At 41.1% G+C, this 18,610-nt stretch overlaps 1 protein-coding gene and 1 long non-coding RNA gene across 13 annotated transcripts in view; one reads left to right on the top strand and one right to left on the bottom strand.

The window, feature by feature from the left end:
• Window positions 1-14,381, top strand: part of pax6a (paired box 6a) — a 17,575-nt gene extending 3,194 nt beyond the window's left edge. Inside the window, exons 1-14 of one of the 11 annotated variants that reach the window (XM_027025006.3) lie at window positions 761-1,083; window positions 1,189-1,326; window positions 3,914-3,967; window positions 4,836-4,859; window positions 7,239-7,369; window positions 7,858-7,899; window positions 7,987-8,202; window positions 8,526-8,691; window positions 11,844-12,005; window positions 12,206-12,288; window positions 12,385-12,535; window positions 12,712-12,824; window positions 13,066-13,207; window positions 13,545-14,381. In XM_027025006.3, the coding sequence (XP_026880807.1) occupies window positions 1,314-1,326; window positions 3,914-3,967; window positions 4,836-4,859; window positions 7,239-7,369; window positions 7,858-7,899; window positions 7,987-8,202; window positions 8,526-8,691; window positions 11,844-12,005; window positions 12,206-12,288; window positions 12,385-12,535; window positions 12,712-12,824; window positions 13,066-13,207; window positions 13,545-13,630 (1,383 nt within the window). In that variant the 5' untranslated portion in view covers window positions 761-1,083; window positions 1,189-1,313 and the 3' untranslated portion in view covers window positions 13,631-14,381. Of the gene's footprint in view, window positions 1-760; window positions 1,084-1,188; window positions 1,327-3,609; window positions 3,681-3,913; window positions 3,968-4,835; window positions 4,860-7,238; window positions 7,370-7,857; window positions 7,900-7,986; window positions 8,203-8,525; window positions 8,692-11,843; window positions 12,006-12,205; window positions 12,289-12,384; window positions 12,536-12,711; window positions 12,825-13,065; window positions 13,208-13,544 lie in introns of those variants that run through there. The other 10 variants (XM_027025007.3, XM_081699026.1, XM_035532383.2 and 7 more) reach the window with 10 other exon arrangements.
• Window positions 13,954-17,454, bottom strand: LOC145651696 (uncharacterized). Of its 2 annotated transcripts, none has more exons than XR_014117602.1 (4): window positions 17,347-17,454; window positions 16,235-17,010; window positions 15,045-15,102; window positions 13,954-14,090 (listed from the first exon to the last, which is right to left on the bottom strand). It is a non-coding gene; the product is annotated as an uncharacterized LOC145651696 (long non-coding RNA). The 2 variants fall into 2 exon arrangements; XR_014117601.1 differs by having other exon boundaries at window positions 16,235-16,300; window positions 17,347-17,407.
• Window positions 17,455-18,610: the final 1,156 nt, after the last annotated feature.

Consider the following 18,610-nt stretch of genomic DNA (forward strand, 5'->3'; position numbering starts at 1 on the left):
CCAACGCATTTTGCCCCCTCATTAGACTACCCCACCATGCCGCCCACGCTCCCTCCCGACTCCATTTCACATATCCCGACCCGGAATCTATTCCCATCCAACAAATGAGTGGAACACCCCAAGCTGAGAGAAGTGCTCTGTGTGCACACTCAAACACAGGCTCGGAGGGGTTGCTTTGGAGTTTATCGAGGTGTGCGCTAATGCCCAAGCAATCAGCAAATGTAGTTTGAGTGTCTGGCCATGCTAGTAGGCCTAATGATATTTTTATTTACGCTCGTGTTTTCTCCTGGCAACGAGCAGCGACCTAATCTAAGTTTCTTTATTTTTTCCCTTAAAGATCGTTTAAAAATAGACTCAGTAAGCAAACTGCTGCTGTAGGAGCCAACACTGGCAAATGCATGGGGTTTGCATATATATTTTTTATCGCGTGCAGCGTGCTCATAGAAAAACAGCTCGTAACCTGAACAGTAGAAATAAATAATCATGTTTAAACATTTACGCATGTAGCTAGCATATTTGTCTGATCTCTGTACAATCGCTTGGCCATAATTCTAAAACGTAATGAATCAATGACCAAAATGGTTTGGATATTTTACGCTTCATTAATCCACGGAGATAATTGGCCACGAGAGAACAACCAAAACCTTTTGGAGCATAAATGGTTAATGATAGTCCAATCGAGCTCGGCGCGCACCGTGTGTTCGCGGCCCGTTCGCGTGTACCTTCAGGTTCAGCGTGTTCCTCGCTCGCACTGCGGAGACGCGCTATTTCCTAGGAACACTCCCGTCGCTCGTCGTCCAATAGCCAGCGCGCATGAAACCGCAGCAGCATTTCATATGGCAATACTTGGTGTGGGTGAGAGTAGCATTTGCATGTGTGGAGTGATTAGTGAGTTTGAACAGCTAGCGCTTGCTGCGCCCCGGTTCCCGCTCTGGCACAGGGGCAGGAGGAAGTGTTTTGCTGGAAGATGATGACAGAGGTCAGGCTCCGCTAATGGACCACTGAAGAGGAGTGGAAACGAGGCACGGACCAGGAACACATACATTATTACACTAGTAGTCCACCATCGCCAGTCAACATAAGGTGCTCGCTCTCTCGGGCGCGCGCGCTCTCGCTCTCCCTCTCGCAGATTTTTAGTCTCGCGCGGTGCTGACATCCCATTTTATTGTCATTCTGTTTCCTTCACAGGGATTTCTATATTCTACCCATCAGTTGGAAACTATAAGGGACAAACTACTTAAGAAAGCTTTCTGGCCGCCATCTTCTATTTATTGGCAAGAAGTACCAACAAGAACTCGAAAGCTGCGGAAAACATGCCTCAAAAAGGTAAGTTTCGAGATTTTCCTCTTCTGTCCACTTGCCGCTGGCGAATTTAACGGTGCAACGCGTATGAATTTCTAAACCTCGCTCATACACGGACAAACTCGTCTCATACGCCCATAAACTCTTGAAAAGTAAACGTGTACTTCGGTAATTATTTCTTTTGGTAACAAAAGTGTTAGTGTATTAAAGAAAAGCTGTTTACGGACAACACAAACAAACAAACAAACAAAAAAAACCTCGTCAAGTAGGCTTGTTAGCGATGGCTGACGGGTAAAACACAGATCCTGTGCCTTTAGGATGGATCCTCGCGGTAGCTCTTTTTAAATTTTTTATTTTATTTTTTTTTACTGATACTTGAGCTTAATTTGGGTCCGTTTTTTGCCGTGCTTAGTCAAATCTTTAGTTGTGACAGACGAAAGTAAAAAGTCACAGCAGGCCAAGAAAATTGAGATGCAATGACCCGGCGAAGAGTGTCAGCTTGAATCACGAACTCAAATTCAGTCGGTAGCCGTCGCCAAAAAGCGCCGTGAACTTGATGGCGTTTTTTATAATAATTATGGGAATGCAATGAAACGAGTGCAGCAACTTTTCACGATGAACGGCTTTTAGTGTATATTGACTAGGCCTACAAAGCAATGTCAAAAATAGAAGCATTAATAAGACCTGCAAAACGTAGAAACAATTGTTTTATCCCAAAGAAAATAAATATTAAACATTTAGAATAAGATGTCTATCAAAAGCCTGAGTTATTTTTGTCAGTAAATAATACATTTATTAATAAACGAAGAAAAACTAACTTCCACAAAATAAAATTTACCCATTATTTAATTTATCCTAAATTTAAATGTAATTCAATTACGACTAAATAGAAACAACATAATTGGGCTGTAGTAAAGCTTAGTATTGATTTCAAGTTATTGTTCGGATGTTATTTCCAAATTCACATTTCAACATGCGAATTTGCTTGTAGTAGAATACTGAAGCCTTGAATAAGCGTGTTTAATTAAAGGGTTTGACGTCGCGCATTAGAACGCGCAGAATGCAGATTAGGCCCAGTCAGTCGCAGGCAGCAGTATTAAAACACATCATTAACTACAGTCCAGAATGCAGGCAAGGACCCAAATTACCGAGGCCACGAGGGAGCTAGAGAGACGGTGGAAAAAAACTTCACTTTTTAAAGTCTCAAAACAAGTTTACGGTTTGACTGATTTTAATAACTAATTGCAGATCTGTAACGATTTAAAAAGATTTTAATCCACATTTGTTTTAACATTAAAAAAATACTACGTATACCCCAGACTCACTATAATTCAGTTACCTAAATAATTATTGGTGTTCTTTTCTGGAACTGCATTGGAAAATTGCGCGACACACATTATGAAACACGTGCACGTCCACATGGCCCGGCTCTTGCTGTATACGTTTATTTGTGAATACGAACTGTAAATACACACAGTCCATCTACTTTAAAAGGGAAAATAAAAAGGGAGAAAATCAAAGCTGAGGCTATTTCTTCAATGGCCTCCTTTTCGGCAAGTGTACTGAATGGACTCTTTAATACAATTGTCTTTTACCAATTGAGCGCCCTACTGCGCTGTTGTATCGTTTTTTTCCAGCCCCTAACGACACATACCAGTAACACAATTACATCCAAATACTTATAACAAGAAATTACTTTTCTATTTCGTGCACAGAGACAAAAAACCCATTGCGGGAACGAGCACAGGGTCGTAGTGAGCTGTCCTGGCTATGTCAGGGAAGGGTCGAAGCGAGATGGGTGCAGTGGGAGGGGGGTCGATCCCTTCAGCTCTTTGTATCTTCTGAGAGTTGTTGGTACGTTTAGTTGGAAGCTGTGTAGCTAGTTAGGGAGCCCGGGTTTTGCTCTCTGGGTTTTGGTGTAGAGGAAGAATGAGAACCATTGTTAAAATCCAGCGGGCTTTGTTTGGTCGCCTTCACCCCCTCCTGCCTTCACTTTTACGAAGCGGCCATGCGAGGTAGACAGCGTGTGTCACCAGAGGAGTGGATCTGAAGTGCATAGAAAGGCTTCCCCAGCAAACCTACATTTGAAGTTTTTTTTTAACCGCGAAGAAATGGAGATACAGCCGCGGTATACGCCGTACAAAAGTGACCAAACGATTTCTCAAGTTTTACAAGGTCGCCAAACGTTACGGACAGCTGCATCGTCTAATTACTAGCTAATATAAAAAAATAGTTCAGGTGTAGTGCAACAAGCATACTTGGGTAGGTGTGCTAGGTGTACTAATAAAATGTTTTGCTTTGTCCTAGGGAATTATTAACTAGGGTGACGCAGATGAGAGTCTATAAATTGTTATAAGCGGACAGTCAACTGTTTCCAGGCAAGTTTAAACGCTGGATACCTAAAGCACTATTTGTGGAGACAGTATCTTGCTCTCATTTTTTTTTTTGATGCACGAATCAGTAATCATTTCGAGCACACGCACCATCCTGCATTATCATGTCCGTATCGTTTCTGCACACAATCAAGGCTGAAAATCACTGCACTGAAATACATTTTAATACTTACCAATATGAAAACTGACCATGGTTATTGTTTCTTTATGACTAATAGAATACTATAACCGGGCCACGTGGGAGTCTGGTGTAGCTTCAATGATGCAAAACAGTAAGTGGAGTTTTTTTCTATTTCCCCCTTTCAGTATGTTTTGACATGAACGTGGTTGTATGTGACTATACAAGAAAAGGCGTCACAGGCGTCAAACCAGACAAGCATTTGTTTGGGAATATTAGATGACGCAGGTTACAACGTATAGCAAAGGTGTTGGGACGTGTCGCTCCAAACCTTTTGACAGTCGTTAATAAAACTTATTGAAAACTTCAGAATAGAAAGGCATGGCCTAGCATACAATCCGCCATCAGTTACTTTGACTTCTATTTAATGTCTTCAACAAGATTTGGAGCCTCGTTAAATTATATTCGGTAGTGGGTTTTCCATTGGCTACGACGAAAGGCATTTTCAAGATTTCCGAGTGAAACTGCAAATAACCTACTTAAAAGTATCACTTTCAAATTCCCTCTTTATAGTGTGTGTGTGTGTGTGTGTGAGAGAGAGAGAGAGAGATAGAGATAGAGAGAGAGAGGAGAGACATTGGGGTGTGTACGCGTTCTGCTTAACTTGCTATTAAATAATTGCAGAATCGCCTGAATTAATTCACTGGCTGCCAATCCACCTCGTGCATTAGCCGAAGAGAAACGGACGCGCATGATTCTGACGAAACGCCCCTCGTGTTTATGAAATAGCGTGGGAGGGAAATAGCGGGCTACGCTGTGAAACACACACTATGGGGAGCATGAATAAATTTAGCACACTTATGCTGGACGAAATTTCTCCGGATTTGTAGGAACATTGTATAAATATGTGGAATGGATTGTTTAAACGTATGGAGACATCAGAAGTTAAGATATTATCAGTATCATCATCTTGCCATAATAATAATAAATCAGACATATTTTCTCTCTTAATGCTGGACAAGAGGTGTATGACATCTGTAATGAAGGTGTGTTCAATGCAATTATCATTTTTTCTTTACATAGACAACGTGTTAGATCTGTACCATCCTCATATACTAACAGATAATCATGTTTGATCGTTCACTGTAAAATAATTTCGGTTAAGCCGGATCATTTCGACCTAATGTGAGACACAATAGAAACATACATGCCATACACACAAAGCATTTGAATCGTTGCTAGTAATAAAATAATTCGCCAAAGAAAGGAGACACCACATTTTCTCATTTCATAAATACCACATGTTCAGATAAAATAAACAGCGATTTAGTGTGTTTACTTATGGTTTATAAAGTTGTGTGCATGCCACAAAGGATCCACAGCGAGCAATATACTTTGAGACAATTATTACATAATTGGAGATATTACGGTTGTATTAATTAATTATTATTATTATTGTTATTATTTATTTATGTATTTATTTAAAGTGAAATCGACGTCTATCGACTATTTCTACTTTTTTTTATTGAAGTCGATGAACAATGTCTATGAAGAATCACGCTGGGTTATGCTAGGTCTCACGCGCGTATTACTGAGCACGTGTACGGGCGCGGACTCTGGTGTACTTAAAGGTCGCTGCAAGCCTATCCAGGCTTTTATGCTAATAACTCCTGAGTGTATATAGACCGGAACGACCAAATTGACACCATATGTCTTCCTATTAATTGATTGGAAGTAGAATACAAGGCGAGTAATTATTGCCACTGGGCGAGGCCGACAAAGTTCACCGTGGGGACTCATAATGATGAAGACTTAACCTTTCAATAGAAAGTTTGGTTATATATTATAATTTGGGTACTGTCAGTCTTTTTTGGGAGGCGGTGATAGGGGAACACAAGGGACGTGGTCCCAAAGCCAATAAATCTACAAAACGCCTATCCGCGCTGCTCTCTCTGCCAAGGAGAAAGGTCTCACTCTAATCCTGAATTAAGCCCCCAAACCACACGGTGATGGACTTTGCTTCCCACGGTTTTTTGTGCGGAAGCACGTTACACTTTTTCATGTTACACTATAATTAGAGAGTGTCGAATTATTCAAGAGGAATAACTATGCGTTAAGCTGTGAAACACGCGGCCTTCACGCATTAGTTCAGTTGAGGTTTAGGTTGGTGCAAATTTCAGATTTTTGCACTGTTTATTTATCGAGCTCAAAGTAGGCAGTGCGTAAATATACGCTAGTCGGTTTTGCTTCTTTTTAAAAAGCCACGTTTAATAAGGCTATGCGCATCCCCGTGAATTTGCTCGCGCACAGCCCCCAGCTACCTTAAAATGAAGCATCCCTTGAAGGGTAAATGCGTAGAGTCCAATTTAGTCTGAGCGATATCCAAATGCGGACAGAAAGGGCCGTTTTATCACGCTACTATTTGTCGTGACGATGCGATTTTCAAAAGCAGAGCGGGGTCATAAAGTGACATGCCTGCCACAAGTGCTCCAACTGATCTTTTCAATTAGCCTTCCATGCATGATCCGGGGCGACTTCCTCCCATTTCCAGAAATTAAGCTCAAAGTTGACGTGCAGCTAGCTTTATTTTAAAGACAAATGTCAGGAAGGCTCGTCATATTTCTCTTCTATATTTGGAGCTTATTTATTGCTAAGGAGCTTGTGCTCTTGAGCTCAATTTAACGGGAGGCTTCGCAGGGACGAGAGCTGAGAAGTAACGGAAACCCGCGACAGCATCGCTTCTTTTCCTTTTGGGTTCAGGTTTGGTACCTTTTGTTATTTGTTTTTATGGGCTTTTCCAATACAGTTGTTAAAATCGAACTTGAACTACCTGACTGTATGTACCGGAAGCAGCGTTTTGGTTAATGTGATTGAAAGTTTCTGTACTTGGATATCTCGGGCTGTGCTTTAAATCCGCGCAGCGTTTAAAACGTATTACCATATAATGCAGTGCTACGAATAGAATTACGACATCTGATCCGTTTAAGGCTTTGCAAAGATGCGCAAATCTCGGTTCAGTGGGTTGGAGATGTTTTGTTTGAGATCATACCAGAGCGCTGATGCTTAATCAATGTTGTGCATGTGTAATTATAACACGGTTGTATTAGAAGCTAATGATATTACAAGCACATCTGGAGAACAATCGCGTGCATATGACAGATTAACAATGACAATAATTCTAAGATAATGCCGACTTTTGAAATCGATTTCCTCTTTTATCGGTTGCATGTTTTGTTGACGGGGTAATGCTGACTTTCAAAGTGACTTTGCTCACTTTTTCGTCTGAATATTTCATAGACAAGGCTGCTGACAAGGATAAACATTTATTTTTGCACTTAAGCAGACACTTGAATTTGTGTGCAGAGTGACACTGCTTTTGCCCCGTGTTGGCTAAGATGAAACAGACTCGGCTCTTCTCTGCTCAGGTCACAGTGGAGTAAACCAGCTCGGCGGGGTGTTCGTCAACGGTAGACCGCTGCCCGATTCCACAAGACAGAAAATAGTCGAGCTTGCTCACAGTGGCGCGCGACCGTGCGACATATCCCGGATTCTGCAGGTGATTGGAATGCATCTTTTTTTTTTGTTTTTTTTTGTTTTTGCATGGCTCAGTGTAATTAAAATTCATAAAATAATCCAGGAATGTTCTTGCATTGTTTTGTTCCAGTCATGCGGAAATACGCTCATCAATTCGAAAATCCAAGCTTACAGACCTTCGTTCTGAGACAACGCTAATTAATTATAATATAATTTCTGCTACCTTAGACAATATCATGCCGTTTTCTCATTTATGTCAGTAAGCGAGTGAAATTATTGTCAATATCTACAACCAAAACTGATCAGTGGTTTACTAAAAACTATTAGAATTTGAATACATTTTAAATTATATTTGGCCTTTTTTCATTTTGTTCTCTAATTGGTTATCCCAAACATACTACCTCCAAACTCCTACAACAAGAATAAATTGAACGAACCAGTTCAAATGCATTTTTAAAAAGTGCATAAAGGGTTTCTCGTACCACTGAAGGTATATTTCTTGTGTTATAGACCCATGCTGGTGCAAAAGTCCAAGTGCTGGACAATGAAAACGTAAGCTTATTACTGGACGCATACACATAACATTTCACACCATTCTTAAATAATGTATGTGATTTGTGTCTTTTGTTTTCTGTCTAGGTGTCCAACGGGTGTGTGAGTAAGATCTTGGGCCGGTACTATGAAACGGGCTCCATTCGACCTCGCGCTATCGGAGGAAGTAAACCACGAGTAGCGACTCCTGAGGTGGTCGGCAAAATCGCCCAGTTTAAGAGGGAGTGCCCGTCCATCTTTGCGTGGGAAATCCGTGACAGACTGCTTTCAGAGGGAATTTGCACAAACGATAACATACCAAGTGTAAGTGCAATAAGTGTAGACCATCACCATTACGAATTTGGCCATCACTGCAATTAACAACTTTGAGCAACTTATAACAGGCCACGACATAACTGTACAAATACGATTAGCCTATGTTCTGTCTGTCTGAATATATGAGCTTGAACGTGAACGAGAGTGTACTCTAAAATCAATCCGTTTCCTAAAAAAGGCAAGCGGAACACGAGGCGCAGCTACTTTTCGGCATGCAGGCTTGTGTAATACAGGGGCCAGAAAAAACGGAAATGCCACCTCGAGAACGCGCTCTTTAATTAATGAGCTGTATCTTTGGTTTTGTCTTTCAGGTGTCATCAATAAACAGAGTACTGCGCAACCTGGCTAGCGAAAAGCAACAGATGGGCGCAGATGGCATGTATGAAAAACTGAGAATGCTGAACGGACAGACGGGTACATGGGGGACCCGGCCGGGTTGGTACCCCGGAACCTCGGTGCCAGGACAGCCTAACCAAGGTATGTTGGGAAACGGTCGTCGTTTGAGACGTACATCAAAATATTGCCCTTTTTCTGTGATTAATTAATTGATTATTATTATTATTTATTATTATTATTTTTTTAAATTGTTTTAGATCATTTACAATATTAAGCTATACTACAATTTATGGAACATAAATTCTGGTGATAGCCTGTTATTATTGACCATGCTGGATTCTTTAGGGAACGACAAAACATTGATAAATGAAAACCTACTCTCAGTCCAAATCCTCAAAACTAATCCATCCTCTCTATTTTAAAACTGTTTCAAATTAAAAATTTTGATCACCCCCCCCCCCCCACACCTCTTCTCAACCTGTTTGTATTGGGACTGGGGGGTCCAGTACAAAGGATGTTTCTGTCACACTCAAGAACTTGTTATGGGAACAGTTCTGTCGCTATGTAATTGCTCATTAGAGAACGTTTTGTATCTCATTAAGGCGACATGAATAAGCGTCTAGCTGAGGAGATGGGACAGGCTACCCCTCGACACGAAGTGCCTCCACTTGCCAATTAGACATGTCACGTTTAAGAGCAATACACAATGATGGACACTGTAAAGATAGAGAGAATGTTGCTTGTGTTTCTTAAATGCCTAATATCTGCCTATTAAATCCTTGACCGGTTCACATCAATGGGTAACAATTAGCACCTGCCTGCAAGTCCTTAAGTCCTTAATCCTATTCATAAAATGCTAAGAGATTTTAGGAAACTATGAGTTTTGAGACACTGCAAACACAGCTATGCAATTCAGTATGCCAAAGCAATCGCAGGCTGCTGAACAAATATAGTTTACATAAAACACATCTTAACCATGCATGGTTATCATCCAGATTTTACAGCATAAATTCACTGTCCAACGTTTGACTGTTGGTCAGTCCAATGCTGACAACATCTACCACAGTCTAACATAGGCTAATATCATGTCATTGATCAAAATATAGAATTCAAATTGATTTCAGTACAGCACTAAGCCTATAAACCTATTAACTGACATCATTTATAAATAATATACACCAGAGAGCAATTGTAAAATATATTAAAATGGGATTTAATAGCTTTCAACCAAGCAACCGATGATTAGTGGTTCTAAAATACAGTCTACATGGCAGGGTTTATTTTAAGTGCTAGTTTAGGCTATAACCCATTAGTGTGACTCTCTTAAAATGTTTTCTCAGCAAGCTCTTTTCTATTTTTATATGAGTAAAGAACAGAGTAGTCCATTACCCCACTCCGCAAACATACGGCACACGCAGGACTGTGAGGTAGACAAACATGATCTCAGTTTGACGACGGCCACACAATACTGAATAAAACAGTGGACTCATCTGGACTGACAGCAAAAGAGACAACTCAATCTTAATGAGAGGACCTGGTATGCTTAGCTTCTACTGAAGAGAGCTGAAAGATCAGCCTGGCTGCTAATTCTGACCTCTTTCCATCACACACACACACACACACACACACACGCACACACACACACACACGCACACACGCACACACACACACACACACACACACACACACACACACACACACGCGCATGCGCACGCACACACACACACACACGCGCATGCGCACGCACACACACGCACGCACGCGCACGCACACACACACACACGCGCATGCGCACGCACACACACACACATGAAAGACTAGTTGTCTATAGGGTTTAGAGATATGGGTCTTGGCAGGTTTGGATTTCAGTGTGCACTAGAGAAACACATCACAATTGTTCTCAATTTTGCATTCGGTTTTACTAGTTTTACTTTAGGGAGTTTCCCCACAGACTCTTGATGTTTGAGGAAACAAACATCAAATCCAGTGAGTTTTAAAGATATGCAAAAAAGTCTAAGAATTCACTTCATTTTTAAGGATTAATTCTTAAAAGGTGCAGACCAGAAAAGAAAATTGTACTTTCATCTTAAGTAACATTTACATATAAAATCATATATGAATAGATTCTACTAGCCTTTTTAGTCTACTAGTAATTAATAGCTATCATATAAAAGTCATTGTAGACTGTATACGACTTACCCATTTAAGCTATTTCATGTATTGATTCTGTAAAGAAATGTATATGAATTCCTAATGTTCCAGTCTACTATATGTAAGTTAATGCAGTTAATAATTTTCTTGTTCGTTTTTTTTTTGTTTGTTTGTTTTTGGCTTTGCCTAAACGTGAACGCACATATATGGTTGAGTGCATTAAGTGTACAATTCAATCCCAACCTGGACAAATTATAAGGCAACGTTTCATAATAAAACTGTTTTTACTGAGCGCGACAACGTTACATTAGATTCCACCGACGTGGCAGGTTAAAGCATACAGACCCACAGCCGGCACCCCTGACCCCTTTTCTCGTGCTAACACAGCCCGCGCATTGAGATGCTTCAGTCGCGGTGGCCCCGGTGCTTTTCTTCCTCTGCCTATAGAAGGCATAAATCCTATGTGAGGCTGAACGGAGCAGCCTCGGGACAGTGATTAATGACGGTTGTGCATAAAGGTTAACACACTGCGCTGAAAAGTCTGTTGACTGAAATCCTCGTGCTACAATGAGGGGCACTGCATGGCTCGAGAGAATCCTTTTGTTGTCTCTCTCAATTGTCTCTTCAAAATTCTACCCACGAAAGTTTGCCATCCCTCCCCAGCGCAAGTATTTAACACTCGCTAACTCTTTGCGCATTGTGTCGTGGTGAAAGCATCCCCTTCTATTCAAGGATTGGTGCTTTACCTCAATGGGCCTTCAAACGGCCATATGGAATGTAGCCATGATTGAAGAAGCTCTCTGACTGAAATGGGAGAAGTTTTAAAACATTTCTTTGGAGTAAGGTGACGGTTTTTGACGCGATTCCGTAAACACTGCCTTCCCTCGTCGAGTTTGTCAAACGACGTTGCACGGCATTAAAAGATTAGAGCACTAGCACTGAGGCGCGTTAAAATATTTTATCACATTAGCTCGTTTCAGTTCACATTTCAAAACAAGCGGATACAAAGAAAGTCTGTGTTTGTGTCGATTATAAACCGTTTTATCCACACATATTACAAGAAAATTGCCGCATAAGAAATCCCCCAAATCCACATTTCTATAAGTAGCGTGATTTTTGTAGAATGCGTTGTTCTCCTTTAGCAGATGGTTGTCAGCAGTCAGATGGAGGCGGTGAAAACACGAACTCCATCAGCTCGAATGGGGAAGATTCAGAAGAGGCCCAAATGAGACTCCAGTTAAAGAGAAAACTGCAAAGGAATCGTACGTCCTTCACACAAGAACAGATAGAAGCGCTTGAAAAAGGTACGGCAAACCTAAACGCCATTCCTGTCGTTCAAGGTCCTATAGCAATATATGTGTGTCGACGTACAGGGTATTAATAAAAGTATTCGTCATACTAAATATTACATCACATCCTAGGTTGGGTAAACGTCACATTTCCACATGTCACATTCTGAGTTAATGAACATTTAGGCTGACGTGTTTCTGACGTGTTGTTTCAGAGTTCGAAAGAACACACTATCCCGACGTCTTCGCACGGGAGAGGCTTGCTGCAAAAATCGACTTACCGGAGGCCAGAATACAGGTGAGCTTTTGACAGCCTCCTCAAATATTTCTAACAGCTTTAAACGTAATGACGTAACCTTTACCAAATAATGACTTCGAATAACTTCTCTCCCAGGTGTGGTTCTCAAACAGAAGAGCAAAGTGGAGGAGAGAAGAAAAACTGAGAAACCAGAGACGACAAGCCAACAACTCTACCAGCCACATACCTATAAGTAGCAGTTTCAGCACAAGCGTCTATCAACCAATCCCGCAGCCCACAACGCCAGGTAAACCGCACCTACACACACCTAGATAGATGGACGGACAGCCAGACAGACAGACAGAACAGACACACAGTCAGTCACTCACTTTGAACCCATTCACAATATTCTGTGTCTTTGCACTGTACTTTGCACAGTTGAACTCCATGCTTAATCCACCTCTGCATCTGTCATTTCCATAGTGTCCTTTACGTCGGGCTCCATGTTGGGAAGGAGTGACACAGCTCTCACAAACACATACAGCGCCCTGCCACCAATGCCGAGCTTTACCATGGCCAACAACCTGCCTATGCAAGTATGTTTTCCACCCGGCACCGTATATTACACTGTGCTGTGAAATGCTGTTCTGGAGCAAATGTTGAACGTAAAATGACAAGGCTTAATAGCCAGAATGCAGTAATCCCTCTTAATTGCAGTATTATGCAACCTCCCTTTCATTCGCAGGTGTGTTTTTGTTCGTCTCTCTAATGATGTGAAGAGTATGTGCTTCTGACACATTTGGCCATCTCTGTCTTTGCCTCTCTGCCTTCCCCCAGGCAAGCCAAACCTCGTCCTATTCCTGCATGCTGCCAACCAGTCCTTCAGTGAATGGGCGGAGCTATGACACGTACACACCCCCGCACATGCAGGCACATATGAACAGCCAGTCGATGGCCACTTCCGGCACAACCTCTACGGGTAAGCCCTCCCCCCTCAGTGAATGACAGAAAACTAGTAATGCATTGTGGAAAGTAAGACCCTTAAAGCCCCTCTTTTTATGTGTATGAGGGTTTTATTTCTGCAGTTGCTACGTTTAATATGGTGCTACACAAGTTCTTCCTATATGAAATTGTCTGTGTTAATAAATCAAACAATGAGTGATATAATAATAATAATGTATTGGTTTTCAGATTCTCATTGTAGTTGCCAAGATGCCATTCATACATCATTCAAATGTCATAGGCATGTCCGTATTCCTGTAAGGACTGAATATCAGTTTTCGCCATTCTCCTCATTTGTTTGCCTCGTGTTGCAGGTCTAATCTCACCTGGTGTGTCTGTACCGGTACAAGTGCCAGGCAGTGAACCGGACATGTCCCAGTACTGGCCCAGGTTACAGTAAAGGCAGTGAAGGAACAGGGAGAAAGAGACATGGTCTCCTGGCCTCTCACAGCTGCAAGGCAAAACTCTTCAGCAGTATTTCACTACAGAAAGGAGAAGGAAGTCAGAAAAGGACCCGTGGTTTTTTTGTCCTGGGATAGTGCCACTTCTCTAACATTCTTTGGACACAATGACTTGAAGAATCGAAAGAGAACAGACTTGATGTAAAGTGCCCCGTGTTATATCGTTAAAAGAAATGGAACAAAAATCTGTTTTCAGTTTCCAGTCATTTTGATGTATTTGTAAATGGCCAATTGTATGTTATGACATAAAAAAAGAACTGTGGATGGACTGTCAAACCAAGTTGGTCTTGCATCTGTGGAAGGAACAACATTCATGCGAGCTTTTCTGCCTTTGCTTCTTGCTTTTCCATTATTGGTTTATATCAACAACTTCTGCCCGTCTCTGTAATGATTGTGGACCTGTAGTAACAAAAACAGTTTTGAGCCAACGCAATCATGACTACACAGTTTTTACAAGAAGCCAATCCATTTATTTCCAAAGCTTGCTGGCAGAAAAACTTATATATGTGGAACGCTCTGAATGCTAAATTGGAAATGAAAAAGAAAAAAAAAATTTCGTTAACTTTTGGTAAAAAACAGTAGATTGTGTCTTCGATATAATTCAATTTTGTTTGTCAAAAAATGTAAGTATTTGTCTTCCCTAGAGGTCTCCCAGAACAATTTCTATAATAAAATAAATTTCATTTATAATTATCTGAATATTTTATACTTATTACAAACCTTTTTCATTCAGACACTTCATCTGGTATAAATTGTTTTCAATACTGATTTGTGACCAAATACTAGAAAAAGTCTTCAGACAGTCACATTACCTAGTTACATTATAAACTACAAGGTTTAACTCTAAACATAGAAGTTAACTATGGATTCAAAAAAAGAGTAAAAAGACAACACTAACTAGTTGTAGTGAGACCAAGCTGCGTATTCGGTTAATAACACCAAATTTACTTTTCATTCAAATGCAATCTCATGTAAGGGTAAAAGGTGTGTGTTCAATTAATGTTGAAATATTTCCTAAAAGTACATTCAGGTGTTTATAGGCTGCAATAACTTAATCCTTTTGAACTTAATCCTTTTGACAGTTGAACCTTTATAATGCTTTCACAGCATTACTCTGTAAATGTACTAGAAATCTTGATGCTGCAATATATATATATATATATATATATATATATTTGATAATGAATGTGAAATCACGACAAGAAACCTAACCAAGAATACATTAGCACCTGCTGTTCTATAAAAAGCTCTATTAGTATTTCATGAAATGACATTTATAATTTAGTCTGATTTAAAAAACCAAATGAAGATTGCCAGTAGCAGTATGGGACATTGCATTTGTTTAGTCATTACCTTTTGAGTTTTCCTGCTGCTGTGCATAACACTCGTTGGGGGTTTGACTTGCACCATTCTACAATGCAGAAATGAATGCAAACACAACAAACAGAAATATAACCGTGGTACACTCTGAGAGCTACACCTTGAAAAATAAATGATTGTATGTAGGAGAGATGGGTGGGTAGTGAGTGAAACGGCAGAAATGGGATTAGACGACCGTTTACGCAATCAAGAAGGTGAGGTTAAACATTTGCTTGACAATGCAAGCATCTTGGCAATAGAAATTCTTGCTGTCTTTATTAACCAAGTACTAAATTGTCCTTCAACAGATATATTTATCATGTTTCTATTTTAACTAGCAACTCAGCAAGAAACTTAGCATTATTCAAACTTAAAGTGCATTTATGGTACATTATGGAAGAATACATGCATAAAAGCAAGCATGACTTAAGATATTACCTTTACACGTTTGTTTGATTTTAATCCCGCTGACCCATATTGTATTTTAACCTTTAAAACCAAAGTCCCAACTAAGAACCACTTCAGTTGGTAAGTGTGTTGTTAGCACTGCAGTAATGCAGTAACATACTAGCTTGCGCAAGTATGTTAACAGTAAAAACATGAACGGCTCATGATGCTGCTTCACCTGAATTACTATATTAATTTCTATGTCCTGATTTGCTTAAGTCCTACAGGCTACCATTAATTCATTCTATAACCTGTTTCTACTTCTATAGTTTTTAGCTTCTGGCCACTGAGTTTGGCAGGAAGCCTATATCTGGTATGCTGCAATTTCTAGCACATAGTCAAGTTAAATTATCACGTGTTGTGTTACTTATGAAGTGTATGGCCCCATAAACCAGACTAAAACATCAGTGTAAAACCCTTATCCCGGGCATGCTCTCTTAACCCATATATTAGGCATAATGTAATGGTAAGATATGTGAAAAACACAGTATGACAATACTCCAGACTGGTATATCCAGTATCTATGTCATACTCTATAACTGCAACATCAGTGACTGCACACAACCAGTCAATGCAAGTTCAGAGTCAAAGGCAACAGTGTCATTATGCAGAGTATCCGCCCCACTTCATATGTCGCGTTAGAAGCAACCATAAGCTGGTAGGCCATAGATTAATGTACAGGTATCATCTTGTCCAACCGACTTAAGGGTAAGAAAAACCGGGAGAACAGCAGTTACCTTCTAGAACATACCACAGCATCCTCTGGAACATACCACAGCATCTTCTAGAACATACCACATCATCTGGAACATACCACAAGATATATCACAGCACACAGCAAAGCTGGTCAGGTAGAGCTCTGCTTGTCAGAGGCGGGGTGAGTGGACTGACGAGATGTGTTCACCTCGTAGCAGTCGCGATTGAAAACACGCTGATATGGGAAAATGCATTTGTGTCTCTTCTGTATAGATGGGTGCTAGGGTTTGACCTGATCAAGGTGTGCGTGCTGTTGTAAATGCGAATGAGAAGTTAATCAAATGTGAAGCAAGGTGGAAATCTTACAGTAAACACATACAAGTACATGACTCTGATATAAGATTTAGTAACATTTCAAGACAGGGTTTAACAACTAGTTATTCATTCGATGACAGCAATGTTGGTTTACAAACAGTAAACCTAGACTTCAAAGATATAAACAACCCTGTTTTTATCTTCTCTAATATTGCATAGCTCTCCACTCAGGATAAGTTCTCTCACAATGAACGAATGGCTCTTATGTAGACGACAGAGAACAGTGCTGACGATTTTCCGAGAGAAAAGGGTGCTGGCATGCTTTTAGCACCCAGACCGCTGAGAGGCCTGTTGTCATCTGGGCAGCAGTGAAGGGGTTAAGCAGCAGCAGAGCAGGGCGGGTGCTTCCAGGCCTCAGTTTAAGCCTTTCACTGGATGCTGCCACAGTCGGTTTGTTCAAACATCTCACTGTAGCTGACAGGTCTAGGGGCCAAAGCATGGTCTGCACCGCACAGGGAAGGGGGATAAGCGGAGAAGAGAGAGTGAGAGAGAAAGAGAGACACAGGTAGGAATGTAAAGCAAAAGAGGTTTAGAGAGAGAGAGAGAGAGAGAGAGATACAGAGATAGCAACTGTCCTTTCTTTGAGTAGAGGAGCATTTAAATATGACAGGACACAATTAAGTTGGGCAGTGATGTTTGTTCCAGATGCAGCCTGCTATAATTCCACACTCCACGCCTCTCTTAGAGGGGTGGCAGACCCGGACAACAGAATTAACGCAGCTGTGGTTGAAATGACACACACAAAGGAAATGAGGAAGAAACAGCAAACCGAACGTACCTTCAGCTACGCAACGGAGACGATGCCGAACAGCGTCACGCACGTTTCAAACCAGGTTTTGGTGCTTCTTTTGTTTCATTATTAATTTCAGGGATAGAGAAATCAGTTTACCTGACAGCCAATGAGATGGAGGAATGGGGTGGGGCTAGAAGTGAAAGAGAGCATATGAGAATGTAAGGGAGGGAGACTGAGAGAGAGTGTGAGGGAGAGACAGAGACACACAGACAGAAAGAGAGAGAGAGAGAGAGAGAGCGAAAGAGTGAGTCAGCAGGTGGAGATGAAAGCAGGAGAAGCAGGAAGACTGCTCTTAAACTTTATTTATGCAGTTTATTCTCCTGAGGTTTGCAGTGCTGGTGAGCCACCACAGTGGTATCTTAGCCAGCAGCAACAGCAAAGAGCGTCGCAGTGAGTGGCCCACGGATTTGACCAGGCAAATTCACACACGGCAATGTGTAACATGTTAAAAGGGGTTAAGAGGGGTTCTGTTTGAGAGGGGCTCAAGCCTCCCACTTGTGGTACTTCAGGAACAATGCTTTAGACGAGGTGTGTGTAATGCTTTAAAGGACGTGTGTATAATGCTTTAGGGAGGATGTGTTTGCACGCACGTGTGTGTGTGAGCGTGTGTGAGTGTGTGTGTGTGTACGAGAACATGTCCCGAGTCCTGCAGTGCTTCCACTGAGGGCTAAAATTTGCAGTAAGGGCCTCTTCATCACACGTTCACTCCCTCTGGCAGATTCTCTGCCTGCTCCAGGAGAAGGACTCTCGAACCCACGTGCTATCAGTCATCTCTGTTCTAATGACCCAGCAGGACTAAACCCTAGTAAGGGGTGCGCAGACAAGGGCTTAGAGCACACTTCACTGGCCTTGTGCTTTACCTAAGAGGCTCTGGCGTTCCTCTGATCTGCTGTCAGTGAATGCTTGAACTCCTGACCTACGAACATCTGATGTTCACGAGAGATCATCTGCCGGTTTACAGGGAGCATTTAGAGGAGGGAAATATTAAAATATTTTCTGTACACTAATTTAGGAGGCTCTGTGACTTGGTAATATTATAATATTTACTGTAGTCACTGTAGTGTTTAAAAAGCAGTAGAACTGCTCAAGCAAAGAAAGGGAAGCAGGAACTAAAGCTACAGAGCAGTTTAAAGATGGAATCATTATGCACTATATATCTATAGAAAGGTATTTAAACTCATGTCCTGCAGGCCTAAATGAATTTGGATCAACATTATATTAATTTAAGTTGAATTTGGTGTTTAGAATC

Source organism: Electrophorus electricus, chromosome 16, assembly GCF_041902795.1.
Source record: "Electrophorus electricus isolate QZ-2024a chromosome 16, ASM4190279v1, whole genome shotgun sequence".
Lineage (NCBI taxonomy): Eukaryota > Metazoa > Chordata > Actinopteri > Gymnotiformes > Gymnotidae > Electrophorus > Electrophorus electricus.